Raw genomic sequence first — 20,588 nt, 5'->3', positions numbered from 1 at the left:
CCTTCGTCAGTGAACAACGGCTCTGTGTAGTTAATGCTGCTCCATGTGAAAGCGTGCAGGTGATGGATCACATGCGATTTATCGTGCAGCCCTATTTTATATCAAGATTTAAGTTTTAGCAATTAAGTCATTTAACTTATTTCATTTCAATTATTTGTCAAGGCAACATTTCTAAATTTTGCTTAATTTTTTAAGCTCAAGTTTTTCTCCAAATACTTCTATTTTATTTAATTTCAGCTTCATTTCAATTACCGAAAATTATTTTTAATAGCTTTCAATTTAATTAACAATAACAGCACTGAGGGATGCATCTAGAAGTGCAAAACCCTGCAGGTTAAAGCTTCCATCCGCCTTAATCAGTTTAGAACACGCCACAGTGTTGACTGATTGAATTAACAGTACATATGAGTATCTTATATCTCATTCAGAGGAGGTGAACAGATCAGCGCACCTCTCAAAGCGGCAGGTGTTGAGTCCGATCTTGATGGAGACGGCGCTGCCTGAGTTCAGATGGCTGCCCTGAATGGTGATCCTCGTTCCTCCGGAAATGGGCCCGTATGACGGCAGCACGCGTGTGAAGTGCGGCGACTGGACACACACACACACATACAGTTTACAGTGACATTACACAGAGATTTTGTCACAGATCACACTGTTTGAGAGTGAAACTCACCACAAACGTGAAGGCTTTGGGAGACACGGCCCTGTAATCCGGCAGACAGTCTCGCACACACACCTCCACCTGAGCCTCCTGCACACGGTAACCTGTGGCATCGGCCAATCGACACACGATCCTGCACACAGAGAGAAAGAGAGAGAGACAGAGAGAGAGAGACAGAGAGAGAGAGAGAGAGCGAGAGAGTCCCAGAATGAATGAAGAGCGTCAAGCATCATGAAAACCGCAGCAAACAGACGTCACTGGTGTTTTTAATGAGAGACGGTGATTTACAGACACAGAGTTAAAGATGCACTGATGACCTATACAGATGAACCACAAAGCAATATTAAAATTCTACGATATTTTATCTAAATAAATCTAGAAAACAATTTAAATGCAGCAAGTGAATATTCATTTTTAGACTATTTGTTATTTGACATATGTTATCAAATTAGTATTTTAAAGATTATTCGCAATTGTAAAAATGCTGTAAATGAGCAGGCACAATTAAATATATAATTATACATTCAATATCAACTGATACTGATAAATGAAAACAGAACTATAGTATTAGCTGATTACTGATAATGTGCCATTACGTTATTTATCACTAACACTAGTGACAGTGATGATGTAACATCCGATGCTGATGATAAACAATCTACTGTCGCTATGGTTACCGTCAAACAGCTGGGTTTCCATGCACATGTTTTTATGCAAATTCTGAGATATTGCATAAAAAAAAATCTGAATAGGAAGAACAATAAAATGTCCAAAATGTGCATAAGTTCTGCATTTCTATTTTTCGCCAGTTTCTCAAAACTGACAACTGTGCTCTTTTGAATACATGATGGAAATGCTTCTGTTTTCACAAATAGTTTTGCCATTTTTTTTTTTGACAAATTACAGTCACAAACCATATTTTGATATTGAAGATGTGCCGTGCTATATTCATCATAACAGAAAGCACTTGAGAGATCTACAGTCAATACAGTGAGTTGTCAAATTATGATTTTGCTGGTGAATAAGAAGGTATTTTTCTTTCTAAGTGGGCAGATGTTAAGCTGACAGTCAACAGTTAAACTAGTCAAGACTAAACTCAGATCAGATGCTAGTTCAGGACGTAAATGTAAAAGATCATTCACTCAAACAGACACATACTTACTAATTAAAGTAACACAACTACCCATCAACTGCAGCAAAATGCATTATATATATATATATGTGTGTGTGTGTGTGTGTGTGTGTGTGTGTGTGTGTGTGTGTGTGTATGTGTCTAAATAAATATATATTTCACAGTCCAGGGCTGTGCAACCTAGGGTCCGAGAAAATGTTCATAGAAAAAGCGTAAAAAAAATAAATAAAATAAAATAAAATAAAATAAAAAATAAATAAAAAATAATTAAATTTAAGGTAAATAAAAATAAAAATAAATAATTTAAATTAGACTGAAACAAACAACAAATAAATAAATTTAATTAAATAAATAAATAAATAAATACATTTAACAAATAAATAAATATTAAATTTAAATAAATAAAAAATAGATCAAAATTTTAATAAAATAAGTAAATATTTTTTAATATTTTATTCTATTCTATTCTATTCTATATTTTATTTTATTCATTATTCATGCCAATAAAGTCCTTCAGACTTAACTGTTTGAGACACTCACTGCTCAGCGCTGATGTATTCCTCCTCGATGGGCTGACAGGCCACCTTCCCGATCCTCACTCCGTTCTGGATGTCTTTGAACTGAAGGCCCAGATTCTCTCCGCTGATGGTCAGTCTGGTTCCTCCCTGCAGCGGGCCAGTCTCAGGAAACAACTGCACCAGGACACATACAGAAATTACACTTTTCTGTATAAACTATACCTTGAAAACAATTTACAGAGACACAGACATGAAGGAAAACATCAGATGCGAGTGCATCGAGACCGAAGCGCAGCAGCAAACACAAACGTTTAATTGGTTTCAGAGGAACTGCTTTAATTTAACATTCACACATTTTTACAGATAGATGAATGAAAATACGAAAGCGCAGCTTGAGAGAGAGTAAAGTAGAGGAACAGAGAGAGAAAAGGTGAACATCTTCTGAACAGATGGCTCTCGGTGTGCTAATAATCCATGTGATAAATTCATTCTTCTCCAAATTAAATTACCACCTAATCTAATGAGTAAAAGACAGATAGAGCGCGAGCATGAGAAATCGAACGAGGAGAACAAAGGAGGAGTTTAATTAACACGAGGGGATGTAAATTTAGTAAGAATTTAAATGTAAATTTAGTAAGATGTTTTAAAAGTTAATATTCCGTTGACAGGAGGACAATGTAACGCCGCAGAAAATCTGCTTCCAGAGAAACAGAGAGAGAGACAAAGAACTGCAGAAAGAAGAAGGAAATCAGTGCCTGGAACACTGTCTGACAAAACCTGTCATGATATCAAGGGTCTGTCATGTGAAAAGAAGAAAAACCTGTTTTCCCTCCATTAAATATGACTAAATAATAATAATAATATATTAACACAAATAATACATAATTAAAATTGTATTTAATATTTTTAATGAAACATTTGAATAAACATTACTATTGCAATAAAAAAAAATCATTTAAAAATTTTTAATAAAATGCAATTTAAATACTACTACTACTAAATATTTACTATTAATATTATTATTCAAAAGAATACAAACATTTACATTTAAAAATAAAAAAGTATTGCAATACTATTATTGTACTGTAAATTAAACGAATCAATAATAATAATAATAATAATAATTTATTAGCTTTTATTTATGTGGAAACCACAGGGAGACCTTAAAACTTCCTTTTTGTTGACAATAGATTTATAAGCAGGTCTCTGTACAAGTTTGAAATCAAAGAAGACTTTTAATTTTGATTGATTGATTATAATTTAGAGCGAAGTCAGCGACCACGGCTATATTCACAGAAAAAAGTAAAAACAGGAAAAGGAACTAAACTGTAGAAAACATTGAATAAAACACTTTTATAAAAGGTTTTTAGAGTTACTCTTTGAGCCCTGGTTTGCAGTAACTCACTCTGGTGATGCGCGGGTGCGTGCAGCGGCTGTTTCCGGCGCTCGCGTGCATCCAGGTGTGTTCCTGCTGAGTGCATTCCTGCCGCAGAGAGCACTTCCTGTCCTGGACACACCAGCCGCACTCGAAGCTGGGGTCGGCCTTCAGACACAAACCACAGCTCTCCCGCAACGCGTAGCACTTATACAGGTGCGCTGCAGAGACCAAGAGAGATTCACTTATGATTTATGGACAACTATAAACTCTGCTGATTATCTAAATCAGTCAAGGTGTTTCCAAACTGATTCCAGGGAAATATTCACAGCAAAAATAAAAAAAATAAAATCATAATAAAAAAAATAATATAAAAAAAAAAAAAAAAAGAAAAAATAAAAAAAAAAACAAATATACAAAGACAATTTTTTTAAATAAATAAATAAAAGAATAATAGATTAAAACAAACACATAAATAAATATTAGCTTTAAAGAGATGAATAGATAAATTCAAATAAGAGTAGAAATAAATAAGGAAATTAATAAACAAGAATAAAAAATATTAAATTAAAATATATAAACAAGAAAAAAATAAGATTAAAATAAATAAAATAAATACATAAAGATTAAATTAAATAAGCATTTAACAGTACAGTCCTATAACTAGTAAATCAAATGTATTATTAAATTAACAAAACCTAAATATTTTTCTAATAAACAATTTTATAGTATCATTTTGGTCTTTATACAAGAAACAATATTGTTGGCCTTTAAATTTAAGATTTATGGGTGCTTTGCACAAAGATGATCATATGTGGATGTCTGTGGCATATAAAAGATTGAAAACCGCTGACATATCTATCAATTAAAGTGCCAAGCTAATGATAACACTTCCATTTTTGTTTCTCGCTACGCTGTTTTCTAACCCTAAGCTGGTCAGAAGAGATATGAAGTAGAAATATCCCACATCTGACTGTGAAGGGATGACAGCATGAGTTCAAAATGATGCCAGCATTATGAATCATGAGCAACAACACGCCTGCAGAGCTGAAGGACAGGATTCATTTATTACAACATTACAAGCATCTGCTTTCCCCGCTTACAGACTGTAGAGAATGTGAAAACGTGCTTGTTTACGCAAGCAGACGATGCTTTAAAACATTAATGAATGCTGCATCTCTCTGCTGCAGCATCCTGTGGAGGTTGCTAGGCTACCGGCTACAGTGTGCTGCAGTGGTCGCCATGGTTACCTTGGATGTTGTGAGGGTTGTCAATGATGAAGTTGCCGTTCCACACCACCGACAGATCAACGGGAAGATCGCTGATGTCACTTCCTTCATAATTATACTGTAAAAGAAGAACAAATGACATTTAAATAAATCCAACACATATACATTTAACTGGATTCGAGTGTCTTTGGTCACCAGCAGAAATCAACCCAAAAACACCCGTCCTCTCATTCGCCCTTAACTCTCATTAAAGTTTCAGTGAGTCTGTTCTGCAGCGGACGTCTTCCCAAGACAAACATCTGCTCTCAGTTAACATAATTGCTATTTTCTCCTAACACTACAGATCCAGAGAGGAGGTTCAGGTGTGTGTGGCTGTGTTTTCATGGATAAAGAGAAATCAGTGCTTTTGAAAATACAACGAAACCCCATTCGTTACTCATTTCATTTCCGTAATGATGTCAAAAAGTAAATATGATACAACAACATGAATCAATATCTGCATTAACACATTTAGTTACACTCATAACTGATTACATAATCAGATTCCAAAAATTAAGTACTTGTAATAAGATAACATTACTTTATAAGACTACAGTTACTTTTTTATCGATCACATGATTATTCAGACAATAGCAATGAATGATTCATAATTTATTGATTTCCCCTAATTTCAACATTGCTTCAACTACTGATGAACATTCATATTTATTTCAGTTAACACTCAGTGGGTTAGTTAACCATGTTTTACTTTATGCACAAATTCACATTAAATCTTATTTACACATAACGCAGGGCTGTGCAAAATGTATTTATTTTAATTTTTTTGAACCTCTTTCACTTATATATGTACTTGAAGTGCCTCTGAGATTTTAAGGTAGCATGTTAATAATTAAGTAACGCATTTGCATGCATTAATAATTTAAATGCTAACGCATTTAGCATGAATCTAAAAGCTCTGATTAAACCTAAAATATGTACAAAAGTTACATCACTAACCATCAGAATAAGGTTTTTAAACAGATCAAAAATATCAACCTAAATCTACCCAGCACTTAATATATTTAAATAGATTAAACAGATCATTCTTTTTTAACAGATTTAATAAATCAGAATAAGGTTTGTTGGCTGTGCTGAAGTCTCAACGTCCCAGACCTGCGTCACGGATGAAAAACTACAGGAGAGGAGGAATATTCACGTGTGTGTGTGATGGAGTCAGCAGGACTCACATGAGGATACACACAGAACACACGTCTGCGACAGCATGATTCACTGAATAGAGATTAATGAAGGAGCACTACAGCGCTTCACCGCAGTACCTCCCTCTGAGAGACGAGAGCAGCACGTTTAAGACACACACGCAGCACACAGGAATAAACAAATGAAATGCTTCAGAAAGAGAAAGAGAGAGACTCTGTAGCCGTCGCGCTCAGATAATTGCTTATTTTAAGAGCAGACCTGCATTGAGTTGTTAGAAAGCAAAGCTCTCAGAAACACACACACACACACACACACCACAGAGATTTCAAAGAGCACTAGAACAGAACACACTCAGAGGAAAAAAACAACGTGAGGCTGAGATGCTGTGGATGGGTGCCAGGGCATTGCTACTGTATGCAGTACGGCAGGTTGTTCTCAGTGGTTTTGTCATGTTGCTAAGTGGTTGCTAGGGTATTCTGGATATACGTTCAGTCTCACCCACCCTCTGTGATAATCTGGTCTGTAAATATGCCTCAAATCACTACTTTCTATATAAGCGATGATAACAGTGATGCTTTCCATAGGATAAAACACACGCTCATCTGTCAGTCATTATTTGCATTTGCACTCATGAGCCACGGATAATTAACAAGACACTAACGATTTGATCTCTCATTAGCTAAGAAATGAAAAATGATTTATGGTCTGAACACGAGTTCTGCTCTGTCTTACATGTATGTTATGGTAATTCATTCCCCCCGTAGGTTGCAGACGTGCGATTGATTTTTTTTGGCGAGAGACTGACGCTTTTGAGCAGACGGTTAACCTCTCACCGGCGTGGGAAGACGAGTGCTTGTCTAATTAAATAAACGAGAGATGACGCGGCAAGGCTGAAGAGCACAATGTGTTTAAGTGTGTAAGATCAGCAGCTGCATCAAATGATAATCACTGAAAGAGTTTGATTTAATTTACTAATATATGTGTTCTATATAAAGAGAGCACAGCCGCCCACTGCAGAACACATGCTTCCTATTTCTGCATCTCACCAAGATTATTATCATTAACCAAAACCATTACAAAGATGAAAACCAGCAGTGAAAACTACATTGGGAGGCTGCTAAACAATAAATGCATGCATCAATAAATAAATAAACAAGTGAATAAAAGCAAGCATGCATAAATAAATAAATGCATGAATTCAAACATGCATAAACAAATAAATTAATAAATAAGTGAATAAAAACAAGCATGCAAAAATAAATACTTAAGTGCATAAAGGAAAGCATGCATAAACAAATAAATACATAAATAAGTGAATAAATGCAAGCATGCAAAAACATAAATGCATAAATGCATTAATGGCATGAATGAATAAACAAATAAATAAATGCATGAATAAGTGAATAAAAAAGCAAGCTTAAAGCATATATAAGAGCATAAATGCAAATATGCATAAACAAATAAGTGAATAAATAATTTTTTATAAATAAGCGAATAAAAACAAGCATGCTTAAGCAAATAAAGGCATAAAAAGTGCATAAATGCATGCATGCATGCATAAGTAAACAAATAAAGGCATAAATGCATGCATTATAGGCAAAAATGTGCTCATCTGATGTATACTTCATGTGCTGTAAAACTATAACTTATAATGAAGTTTATAATGAAGTTTATGAACAATTGAAACTAAATAAAATGAGATTGAACTTAAAAAGCAAACACCAAAAAGAAGTAGTGAACCTTTCAAACCTATAATAAGCCAAGTCATAGTATCTTTCTTTTGTCTTGTTGATCTGATCTCCACACAATCACAGCAGTGATCATATGTTTGGCGGTTGGAGTCTCATGTGGGACGCTGAAGGATGTTGATTTAGTGATTCAGCTGATGGTTTAATGATCTCGTCCTTCCTCTGACCCTGGCTATTGTGTCCTGAAGTGGGACCTTTGCTACTCCGGGGATGTTGTAATTCTCAATGTCTCAATTCTCCCAAAGCAAATAAATATTAAAATAAGAGTGTGTGCTTATATCAAACTGACCTCATTCAGACTAATATAATTGCAATTCATTCAAATGCGAGATATATACTAATAAAAAGCAACCAAGTATAGAATAATGTAATTAATTAAATACTCTGATACTACTGCTGTGAGCTAAACTGTGGTAAAATCATGGCTTTTTGTTTTCCACCTAAACTTCATTTAATAGTGAGAGAATAATGCATCATTCTGACTCATCTTCATACAATAACTATCATTAAAATAATATTACTCTCAAGTCCCTCCACACTCAATTATAAACTTTATTTCTCCTAAGTGATTAACGATTTAAAGCAGTTCTATATCTGCTGTCCCGACACACACACACACACACACACACACAGAGGATCAGGTGCAGTGAGTTTCTAAAAGCCTCTGCTGTTCCTGAACTGCCCCCGGCTACAGTCTCTCTCCTCCTCTCATTCTCTCTTGCTTCATTTTTCTTTACCGTAGTATCTATTACTGCTGTGTCGCTCTCACACTGTAATTAATCATCATTTTTTATCTGTGTCTCCTCTAATTGGTTCTCATCAGAACTCTGCTGCACCTCACACACACACACACACACACATCAGCTGCACGAGAGCCGCTCTATTCGTTTCTATTCTCCTCCCAGCCTGTTTTCTGACAGACTGAAAGGGCTTCATAAAGAAAGATGAATTAAACACAGTGACAGTCTGTGCTGATACTGTACATCAGACATGTCTTCAGGGATAAATGCTGCAACGTGATCAAGCATGTGTAATGCAGCCACAGAAACATACTGTTATCTTATGTTTATTTATTTTTTTTTATATTTATAAATCCAATCCAGAGATTATATTATTATAAAGAAAATATTTTGATAGAAAATATTAAAGAAAATATTATTTGCCAATTATTATTATACAGACATATGTACATTTAAATATTAAATATATTCATAAAAAATTCTTAATTACCCTAATTACCATATTTATATCAATTACCGTCCAAATAGGGTCAGTAAGATTTTTCAAGTTTTATTCGGCAAACTTCATCAAAAGAGACAATAAGGACTTTTGTAATATTTTCTATTTAATAAATGCTGTTCTTTTGAACTTTGTTCATTGAAGAATCCTGAAAAATAAAAAGCATCACAGTTTACAAAATTTATAATAATCAGAAATGTTTCTCGAGCAGCAAATCATCATATTAGAATGATTTCTGAAGATCATGTGACACTGAAGACTGGAGTAATGATGCTGAAAATACAGCTGCACATCACAGAAATAAATTACATTTTACTATATATTCACATAGAAAACAGCTGTTTTAAATTATATTTTTTTCATGATTTTTAAAGCATGTTTGATGAAATAAACGAGCAGATGAGATACACAGTAGTGTATATGCTCAGCTCAGAAACATATTTGTCATCATCTAGCTTGACAGCCCTTCAAACCACATTTCCCATGAGCCCCTCTCACTTCCTGCTTTGCGAGCGCAGCTTTATCCAGTTAGAGGAATGCCAGCTGTGGTTTTCCCATGCATCCGAGCGCCAGCTCACGATCACAGCGGTTCAGACGCCACGAGGGAGGAGTGTGTTTGTGTCTGATGCAGTTTTTGGGTCGGTTCTGACCACTAGAGTGCAAGAAGAGCCTTCAGATGGAAACCACGAGAACACAATACAACCCAATCATCCGGGGAGAAACACACAGCCAAACTGAGACAACGAGAAGAGCTCGAGTCCAGAAACACACGCCCATCTACACAGACACAAACTGTTTATGATAACGGACAGCAGGACGAATCCTCCACCATCTGTGCTGCTTCAACAAAACAATAAGACACTGTGTGTGTGTTTGGATATAAATACTGTTCTCATCTGCAGTTCTTCTTATTAGATCAATGCGCTGGTTATTAAGTATGTTTGTAACAGTGTGTAGGAATAACACAAGTTCACTATAATCTATGCACTCCGGATGAATAACCCATATCACACACATGCACATGCTGAGGACGGTGGATTAAGCATAGATTATCATTGCATTGGTCTGCATGCGTTATCAGGAGCGTCACATGCACTGGTGTGTATGTAAACACTGATATCATCATGTGATTTAGATTGTGGGATTCAATCTAATTTAATGTGATTTCATCTGAAAATAACACTGCATAATCAATGCAGCACTGCTGATATGAAAGTGAAGATTATATCATACATCATCATTATAAGTTACTGTATGCAAGTGCGTGAATGCAAACTCATATGCAAGATTTATATTAACTTATATTAATTTCATATTAACATTTGCATTATCAGCACTGCCACAAGAGGCGCTACAGCGAACATTATACAGTCTTTAAAAACAGCATAATGCATAAAAATGATTTTTTTTTATTGTTTTTGAGAGAAGTCTTTTCTGCTCACCAAAGCTGCATTTATTTGAAAAATAGCTGTTTTCTATGTGAATATATTGTAAAATGTAATTTATTCTTGTGATGCAAAGCTACATTTTCAGCATCATTACTCCAGTCTTCTGAGGAAGATCATTTTTGCCGCATAAAAGAAAACAAAAACAGGCTTTGGTAAATCATAATTATGAGATTAAAAGTCCGTATTATAATATTTAAAAAAAGTCAAAATTATGAGACACTTAATCATAATTATGACAATTTTTTTTTCTTATAACTGCATCTTTTTGTGGCATAAATTTGACTTTATATCTCAAAATTATGATTTTCCGAAGCATGATTTTTTCTAATGAGGCAAAGATAGACTTCCATAAGTGTCACATGATCTTCAGAAATCGTTCTAATAAGCTGATTTGCTGCTCAAGAAACATTTCTGATTATTATCAATGTTAAAAACAGTTGTGCTGCACAATATTTTTGTGGTAATCTTATTTTTCAGGATTCACAGATGAATAGAAAGTTTAAAAGAACAGCATTTATTAGAAATAGAAATCTTTTGTAGCATTATAAATGTCTTTACTGGCACTTTTGATCAATTTAATGCATCCTTGATGAATAAGAGTCTTTAGTTCCCAAAAAAATCTACTGACCCCAAACTTTTGAATGGAAAAAAACCTGAAGTATGTTTGTGTCTGGATCAACAGCTGCTTGTGTTGATGCTGTGGTGAGATGACGTGTGTAACTCACGGTGCTTCTCTGGCACTGGATGCTGGAGCTGTTGAAGCGCAGCGCCGTCACGCTCTGCGTCTCGCCTTGGATGTGGAAGATGCACTCGTAGTTCCTCTGACCGGACTGAGGCTGTGGAAGGTTGCGGGCCGAGAGCTTGATGGGCTTCGGGACGCCGACGGGGATGAAGATCTGAGTGGACGGCAGAATCTGAGGACAGTCCTGTGAAAGAAAGACCAACATCTGTTATCATCAGCTGACACAAACACTTCTGGAAAGGGACATAATTCTTACTGAAACAACAAAACACAGGAAGGACATCGAGCGATCAGTCGTCTAGACCAGCTGACATATTTGACATTGGGTTAAACAAGCCTGATGGGGAACATATGGAACAACGTCACGCAAAGACCTGCAGGAGAAACGAGCTGGACACTGACATTATCTGGAGGACATCCCAGAATACTTCACTGCTCTGTCTGTGTGTGTGTGTGTGTGTGTGTGTGTGTGTGTGTGTGTGTGTGTGTGTGTGTACACTTGAGGAATAAAACATGAGTCAAATCAGTCAAGACCTCAAACCATGACTGGATGTTCAAAACTTTTTAATGATTCTGAAAGAAAAGTCTCTTCTGCTCACCAAAGATGCTCGAGAAACATTTCTGATTATTATTAATGTTGAAAACAGTTGTGCTGCACAATATTTTTATGGAAACTGAGATATATTTTATTTTTCAGGATTCACAGATGAATAGAAAGTTTAAAATATAAATAGAAATCTTTTGTAACATTATAAATGTCTTTACTGTCACTTTTTTTTTAATGCATCCTTGATGAATGAAAGCAGCAATTTAGTAATTGCTTAAAATCCTACTGACTTAATTTATACATATATAATTTTTTTTTTCAATTTAATTATTTTTATATAAATTGTATATTGCATTTATTCATAGAAATGTTTAAAAATATATGGCTATATAATCTCTGGATTGGATTTATAAATAACTAAAAATCATTTTAAGTTCGTTAACATCATCATTCTTTGATTAATAAAAAGTTCAAAAGAACAGCATTCATATGAAAAAGAAAAACATGATAAATAGTTTTACTGTCACTTTTGATCAATTTAATGCAGCAATGCTGAATAAAATTATTAAAGTATTAAATTATTCATAATATTAATATTAAAAAGTATTTAATTATTTATATTTATATTATTTATATATACAAATTTATGCATAAATGTAAAAAAAAAAAAATTTACTTAAAAATTAAAACAAAATAAATATAAAAATTTCTTAACATTAAGAATTTATCAACTTAAATCATCTATTAATTTATTGAGTTCTTAATGAATAAGTGTTCATTTCTAATCTTTCTGACCCCAAACCTTTGAAGAGTGTGTGTTGGACAGAAACGCTGCCCGTCAACAAGCACTAAAGAGAGAAAAACAGGAGGACCGAAGACGTGAAGCTGACACTCCGCAGCCACAGAAAAGCTCTTATGGACAAACACCATAAAAACTGTGTTACTGATGGGAAAATATTCAGAGAACTGAGAGAGAGAGAGAAGAGGAAGTAGTTATTCCAGTCTGAGAAAGAATTAGATCTCTCTCTTCTAAATGAAGCGATGAAATCAGCTGTTAATGTGGTGTGAGGATAAAACCAAGAGCAGACATCACTGGACTCCTCCAGGTGTCTAGACGGCAAGCCCTCCTCAAACCGAAGGAGATTCTTCTGATGTTATCCTGATTTCATCTGTAAACTGATTGTATTTTTGGTAACAGCGTTGGTTTCCTGACTTTTGCTTATTTAGCGTAAAGAGTGACCACAGCGGCGTCCGGTCAGCCGCCCACACCTCTGCAAACCACAGCAACCGTACAGATGTAAACGAGCAATGAGGAAGGATATTTGCTGAATAAGTATTTAATATAAAATATTTTTGAAGGGCTTCTGCAGAATCAAGCCTTGAGCTTAATATGGCTATACCACGTCCATTATGGTCAGTCAAACTGAAGATCCTTTAGTCAAAGAAAATAATAAAACAATCCTTCATATATGGGCATAAAGTACAACTCGAATGTTAATCAACAATACAATAACTCTAACAAAAAAGACAAAAAATACAATTAATCAAGGATGCATTAAATCGATCAAAAGTGACAGTAAAGACATTTATAATGATTTTTATTTCAAATAAATGCTGTTCTTTTGAACTTTCTATTCGTCTGTGAATCCTGAACAATAAAATGCATCACGTTTTCCACCAAAATATTGTGCAGCAACACTTCAGATAATAATCAGAAATGTTTCTTGAGCAGCAAATCATCATATTAGAGTGATTTCTGAAGATCATGTGACACTGAAGACTGGAGTAATGATGCTGAAAATACAGCTGCACATCACAGAAATAAATTACAGTTTAACAGATATTAACATAGAAAATACCTATATTAATTAGTAATAATATTTCACAATTTTTACTGTATTTACTATTAATATGTACTATATTTTCCTATTTTTTTAATCAAATAAACGCAGCCTTGGTGAGCTCAAACTTTTGAATGGTTTTGTGTGCACAAACACAAGTATTAACACTGCAGCAGAAGCAGCTATTGGTTTTACTTTAACTATGCCATACCTGCCCCTAAAATATCACATCTCCCACATTAAAAACATTAATATTTGTTCCGGTCCAAATCCTTCCAGCGGCCCGAAGCTCAAGCGCCATTAAACCCACTTTCAACACTGAAGAAAACAGCTTTGTGCAATAAATGGAAAACGAGCCGTAACACGACTTCAAGAAGCCCATCAGAAAGCCACCCATCATTCTCAAGTCAGTGTGCTGAACTAATTTAAATCTTTAAATTCAATCTATTTAAATTAAATGGCCTCATTTAAATATTTCCGTGTTAAATTGAATGGAAAGCAAACGTCGTTTAGATGTCAGAGCTCTTCAGTGTGTGATTACCCATCGACACGCTCTCTATAGTGACCTCATCAGTCCAGGATCTGTTCCCTAGTGAGCCGCCAGTGCTGTCTACATAGGGAACTGCCTTCAAAGACTGCATCCTAACTGAAATAGAGCCTCAAAAGTAACCGATATAAAGAACACAAGACTCTACTAACAAATGTTGCTATGCTAAAAACTGGACAATTAAAGCATAAATACACAGCACACACAATTATTGGGTGCAGCTGAATTACTTTTTCATACTGAATGAAGAAAGTCAATATTTCTCTAGGCTCTGTCTGCTATCTTGGAGGATTTTTTGCTGCCTTCAGGCTCCTTTGGGAACGTCCAGCCTACAAGTTTGGAAATGTGAGTTTGCTCAGTGAAAAAATAAACGGATGCAATGGGAAACTCTGTATTTAGTTCTCTCTTTTTAAAATAACTGACAAAGACAAGTAGCTTTATAGTGCTAATTCAACAAAATGAACAGCAAAGCGTGAGCAGTGTGTTACTGATGTTTTGAGTATTTCGTTATACTTGCAGTGGCACAGACAAATGAATTAGTAAATGCAGTTGTGTCGCACAGGCCTCTCGTCTCAAAATTCACTTAAATGAGTAACAGTTACTGTAAAATTTATGGTCATTCTTCAGTAACAATAAAAAATATTTGAATAAATTAACTGCACATGCAAAATGTACAATTACAACTTATTTTATTTGTTTTATAAATATCAATCAGCACTGTTAATGTTAACTGAAACTATTAAAAATATTTTTGGTAATTGAAATAAAATAAAATAAAATAGAAATATGACATGAAAACTTCAACAAACATTTGAAATGTTGTCTTGGCAGTTAACAAATAAAATAAGTTATAATAGAAATATATATATATATAAAAAAGACACATTCACAAAACAAAATTATCAAAAAGTAAACAAATTAAAAATGAAAATATAAAAATAAAAGGTAATATAATAGTAAATAAATAATAAAATATAATTGTTACATGAAAAACAAACAAAAATCAAAAATGTTGCCTTGGCAATTAACGGAAATAAAATAAGTTATTATAAAACTAAAACTGAAATTATAAATTAAAGCTTAATAGAAATAATTTATAAATAATTATAATAAAAATAAAAATGACAAGTTCACGAAACAAAATTACCAAAACGCAAACAAACTAAAAATATACACAGAAAAGTTAATTCAAAATATTAAGAAATAATATAATAGTATATAAATAATAAAATCTAAATATTACACACACACAAAAAAAAAAAATAGAAATGTTGCCTTGGCGAGTAACTGAAATAAAATAAGTTCTAAAACTAAAACAAAAAAATCAATTAAAGCTAAATAGAAATATAAAAAATTATAATATAAATGACAAATTAACAAACCAGAATTATGAAAAATAAAACTGAAAATATAAAATCTAATTCAAAATATTCATAGATAATAAATAATTCTAGAATTATACTGATTCCAACTATGTGTCATGATCCACTAATTAACGTGTCCAACTTCAAATCCAGTAATCTTGGTGTTACTTGTGTTTCACACCTCAAACACGATCATTCGCACCTCAGTGCAGCATGAATCATGACTCACCGCAATGCATTCTGGGATTGTTTTTTATGGGTCTTTTTAGATTGTCTTTTGAAGGATACAATGAGACCCCTCTATAGAATTCAACAGAAACGAGTTATCTTACAAGACAGCACAGAGCTGCTGCCTATCTTTTGGACCAGGCTCTGCTTCAGCACGCCAGTGAGGCCTAAAAATACTGTCTAGGTAGGCAGCACACCAGCGTACGGAGCAGACACACTAAAAATAACAAGTGATGCATATAAATGTGAAAGCGATGGAAGCGTGAGAGAATGCATGCTGGTAAGAAGGTGTCGGCCAAGAACAAAGAAAGAGAAAGAGAGAGAGAAGACAAGAGAGGAGAGGAAGTAATCACTCTGATAAAGTCATTTCTCTGCACCTCCCTCTCTCTTTCTCTTCTCCTCCTCTGGTTTAATTATTCAAAGTGGATTAGATCTGCGCTTCAGCTGCCCAATGCATCCCAGCGATGAATATTACATAGACAGAGAGAGAGAGAGAGCGGAAAGATAAAAAAAAAAGAAAGACATAAAATGACAGACATCAGATATGAACTGAGAATAAAGGAACAGAGCAGAGAGAAAAGAAAGGCTGAAAATGACAGACATGCTTGAATATCAGCATGCCGGAGCAGAGAATTGTGGGTAATGGGGTCAGAGGTGGTGCTAAAGGCCATGTGACCTGTTTTCAAGGTCTCTGGAATGCAGGCGCTGTAATTAGTGCTGTAGTCATGACGACTGGCGTGTTGCGCTGCACATGTGATAAAACTCCTGTTGGAGAACGTTGACTTAAACCGGCTGTCACTCGTCACCTGGTTGTTCTGTGGCTCTCAAAAGAGTCGAGAAGATAAGAAGGAATCTTACAGGAGGAATATCAGCGCGATGTGACAGGAGAAGTGAAAGAACAGACAGCGTAAGAGCAAATCGTTTGTTAGAAATGAAGCGCAGACTCTTTCTGCCGTGCTGATTCTAATCTTTTTCATCTCCTAGCCTCTAACAGACACCATCACTGATGCATTCTTGCTTTTCTACTCGACTGGTGAACAAACGCTCAGCATAGACCTTCAGAGGTGCAGAAAAGATAAATGCATGTGCAAAATTAAGTGCAGGTACATAAAATCACCAGTAACTTAATTACAACTGTCAACATGATTTACATTGAACTACATTGCATTAAAAACAAAAGTGGCTGTGCATTCTGATTAAACTATTCAAGATACTGTTCAAAAGATTAGAGACACTTAGATTTTTTTTTTTTTTTTAAGAAATTATTACTTTTATTCATCAAGGACACATTAAATTTATCAAAATTGACAGTAAAGTCATTTACAAAAGATTTCTATTTCAAATAAATGCAGTTTTTTTGGAATTTCTATTCATCTGTGAATCCTGAAAAATAAAATGCATCACGGTTTACACAAAAACATATTGTGTTTGCGCTGATAATAATCAGAAATGTTTCTTGAGCAGCAAATCAGCATATTAGAATGATTTCTGAAGATCATGTGACACTGAAGACTGGAGTAATGATGCTGAAAATACAGCTTTGATCACAGAAATAAATTACATTTTAACAGATATTCACATAGAAAACAGCTGTTTAAAATTATAATAATATTTCACTTTTTTACTATATTTTGATCAAATAAATGCAGCCTTGGTGAACAGAAGAGACTTTTGAATGGCAGTGCAAATCACAGCTAATTCATTATATTACAGCAGATTGCATGAAATGAACACACTGGGATTTATAATAAATTATTAAAAATAATTTGCACTCATAAACACTGATTTCTAGCCAAATTAAATATTTTAGAGCTGAGCTCTAGTAAAAATGAATATTTGCTAAAGAAAACTACACGACATTTCCATGACACCAAAGCCTAGTAATCATCACTTTCAAATTTCCTCATAATAAATTTCCCCATGACTAAACATGTAAAATGTTTCATTTCCCACTTTCATTTCTTCCTGGTGAGATCATTTTGAAAACATTCATAAAAAAAATGTTTTGAATAAAACCTCTGCCTAGTGTTATTAAAACTGTGGTAAAATATCTCACGGGAAAAAAAAAGAAAAAAAAAACTATTTTCTTTTAAATAAAAATATTAATAATTTCAAAGCCAGTAATTTATGCTTCATTGGCAGGAAGTGAACAGATTTCAGGAAAATATTTATTCTGGCGAACCGGCATGAACTCCGACTCAAACATAGTTTATTAGATGTATAAAATCAAAACCACCCTATCCTCATAGGAAAATTCCAGAGAAACATCCAGACCCACACTATACTCATACTAACATCACAAGCGATGTTCAGCGGACGGTTCGTGGGACAATCAAGCGAGTGCACAGACGGACACGCCTTTCCTTCCTGCGGCCCGCGCTTTATTTTCCACCTCTCCTCATTACGGCTCTTCCCTGCTTCTGTCTCTCTCTCTCTCTCTCAGCCAGAGCTCTGGTGAAATACATGGCATCACATCTATAATGTAATCTCCCACGTCAGTGCCAGACCCTTCCCACTCCCCTCGCTCAGCTCACACTTTCTCCCTCGCACACATCTGGAGTCTATTAGAGGAAACCAGCGCGTTTCATCTGCTCTCCTACAGGCTTTTAAAACACAGAATTATGGGAGATTCCCGGCGGACTCACACTCAGCCAATGAGCGAGCATCGATGACCCGACTCTCTCGTCTTATCTCACTCCTCTCGCTCGCAACAGTACAACAGATTGAGTTTCTCATGAGTGAAAATCTGAGGACGGACGTGCAGGAGGAGGAAGTGTGAGCGATCACACGAGAGATAAACACGCCGCGACGCATCAGGTTTCCAGTGTCAACTTAGTGAAAGCGAGAACAAATCAATGACAGCCAATCAGAACTCATGCGATCTTTAAACCCAACGTCAAATGCAGTTTGCGGCCCATTACACTGGCACTGTGTGCTGTGTGACACTCGTAATGTGATGCACTGAAACTGGATATTAAATGAGGAGAAAATGGGTGGGGACTTGATTTTATCCATCAGATCGGATTGGATGAATTGAGAGGAAATTAAATTCAGTTTGGCATTTACATAGCACAGCATGTTTTACAGTAAACGGGACCTTTGGGTTATTATAGTTAACAAACCATTAAAAAAAAAACATTTTCGTTACTTGAAATAAAATTAATGTTACATGAAATATAGTAAAACATAAAAACAAAAATAAACTTTTTCAGTTAGCTGCCAAGGCAACATTTCTCATTTTAATTTAGCTTAACTTAAAAATATACTTGAATAAATATTGAAAAACAACTTAAACTGAAATAAAAACTAATAAAAAAAATATATATAGACATATGTATATAAAAAAAAAAAAAACTAAAAGTGGCAAATGATTATCAGACCACAAAATTAGTACTAAAACTTTTAATGTGAAAAAAAAAAAAACTGATTCAAAAAAAAAAACCCAAAAAAGAATATATATATTTAAAAAAAAATACAAAAAAAACTATATAGATATATGTGTGGTGTATAGATACTATATATAATATATATCTATATATTATATATATTGACATATATATATATATATATATATATATCTATATATATATAATATATACTATATATATATAAATAAACTCGTACACTACACTCTAAAAAAAAAAATGTGCTAAATCACACAAAAAATTGGCTCGTCATCACAGCATGTGCTATATACTGTAGCTTTTTTTCTTTAAAGGTGCTATACAGCGCCTTTGTCAAATGGTGTCATGTAGAACCATAAGAGAAATCCCATTCTCCTCCTCAGATGTTTGCTATGAATGGGAATTTACTATGATTGTATGATATATGATATTGATGTATGATACTATGATATTTTAAATTGTAATAATATTTCACAACTTTTACTGTATTTTGATCAAATAAATGTATTGGTGAGCAGAAAAGAGACTTCTTAAAAAAAAAAAAGCAATGTGCATTAATTTCAGGATGTGTTTCTTACCTCTGACATGTTCACGCGTCCTTCCTGGAAGGAGCAGTCGTTGGCGTTCTGTGTGCACAAGTGTCTGTATTTACACCAGTGACACGGGAACGAGCCGTTCACACAGGACAAGCACCTGGAGAGATACAGAAAAATACAGATGAGACACACAGAATCAAGCCAAAACACATTATAGAGTCAGAAAGCAGAGCGCTTCACTCACACGCTCTCATTCTGCCCATGAAAGAGTGTGAAATCATCTCTCATTCCCTCACAAAGATCCACTTTAGTAGGTGTCTCCGGTTTAAGAAAGAAAGTGAGCGATGACAAAAGAAACAGAAATCAATGCCAAAAAAAAAAATAGTGCACAAACTTAAAACTACCGAACCGTACATACAGACAGAAACTCAAAACACACAAACAAGTATTAGTGAAATGGCTCATTTTTAATCGATTGAAGCGTCTCACAGACACTCTGCTCATTAATAAACTAAAGAATCTCACAAAAAAACATTAACAACCGAGACTCCTCTCTCCAAAACAAAAAAAAATTATTTTAATTAATAAAATCCAATACCAACAACAAATTATTCAACAAACAACATAAATTAATTGATGCTTTAGGACAAAGAGCTCTGACCTCATAATGGTTTCAAGCACTGGGTGTAATTGACCAATCAGCTGTTGCGTTGAGAGCAGCTGTCCAATCAGAGTTGAGAAATGATTGCCTAATGAAATCTGGTATCTCAAAGAGCAGCATTCACAATGCGTTTCACAAAGATTGGATTGTGTTATTAGATAAATCAGAAAA

The 20,588-nt window shown here is 34.4% G+C and overlaps 1 protein-coding gene across 1 annotated transcript in view; it reads right to left on the bottom strand.

Annotated features, from left to right (window-relative positions):
• The window catches only part of LOC109080458 (plexin-A1-like), a 123,970-nt gene that overhangs the window by 29,793 nt on the left and 73,589 nt on the right, over nt 1-20,588 (bottom strand). Inside the window, exons 9-15 of the mRNA XM_042759170.1 lie at nt 19,799-19,913; nt 11,273-11,473; nt 4,937-5,033; nt 3,717-3,907; nt 2,334-2,485; nt 674-794; nt 452-588 (exon numbers count right to left, since the gene is read on the bottom strand). Of these exons, the coding sequence (XP_042615104.1) occupies nt 452-588; nt 674-794; nt 2,334-2,485; nt 3,717-3,907; nt 4,937-5,033; nt 11,273-11,473; nt 19,799-19,913 (1,014 nt within the window). The remainder of the gene's footprint in view (nt 1-451; nt 589-673; nt 795-2,333; nt 2,486-3,716; nt 3,908-4,936; nt 5,034-11,272; nt 11,474-19,798; nt 19,914-20,588) is intronic.

This window comes from Cyprinus carpio, chromosome A6, assembly GCF_018340385.1.
Source record: "Cyprinus carpio isolate SPL01 chromosome A6, ASM1834038v1, whole genome shotgun sequence".
In the NCBI taxonomy this organism is placed as follows: Eukaryota; Metazoa; Chordata; class Actinopteri; order Cypriniformes; family Cyprinidae; genus Cyprinus; species Cyprinus carpio.
This window is presented reverse-complemented; position numbering and strand designations above follow the sequence as displayed.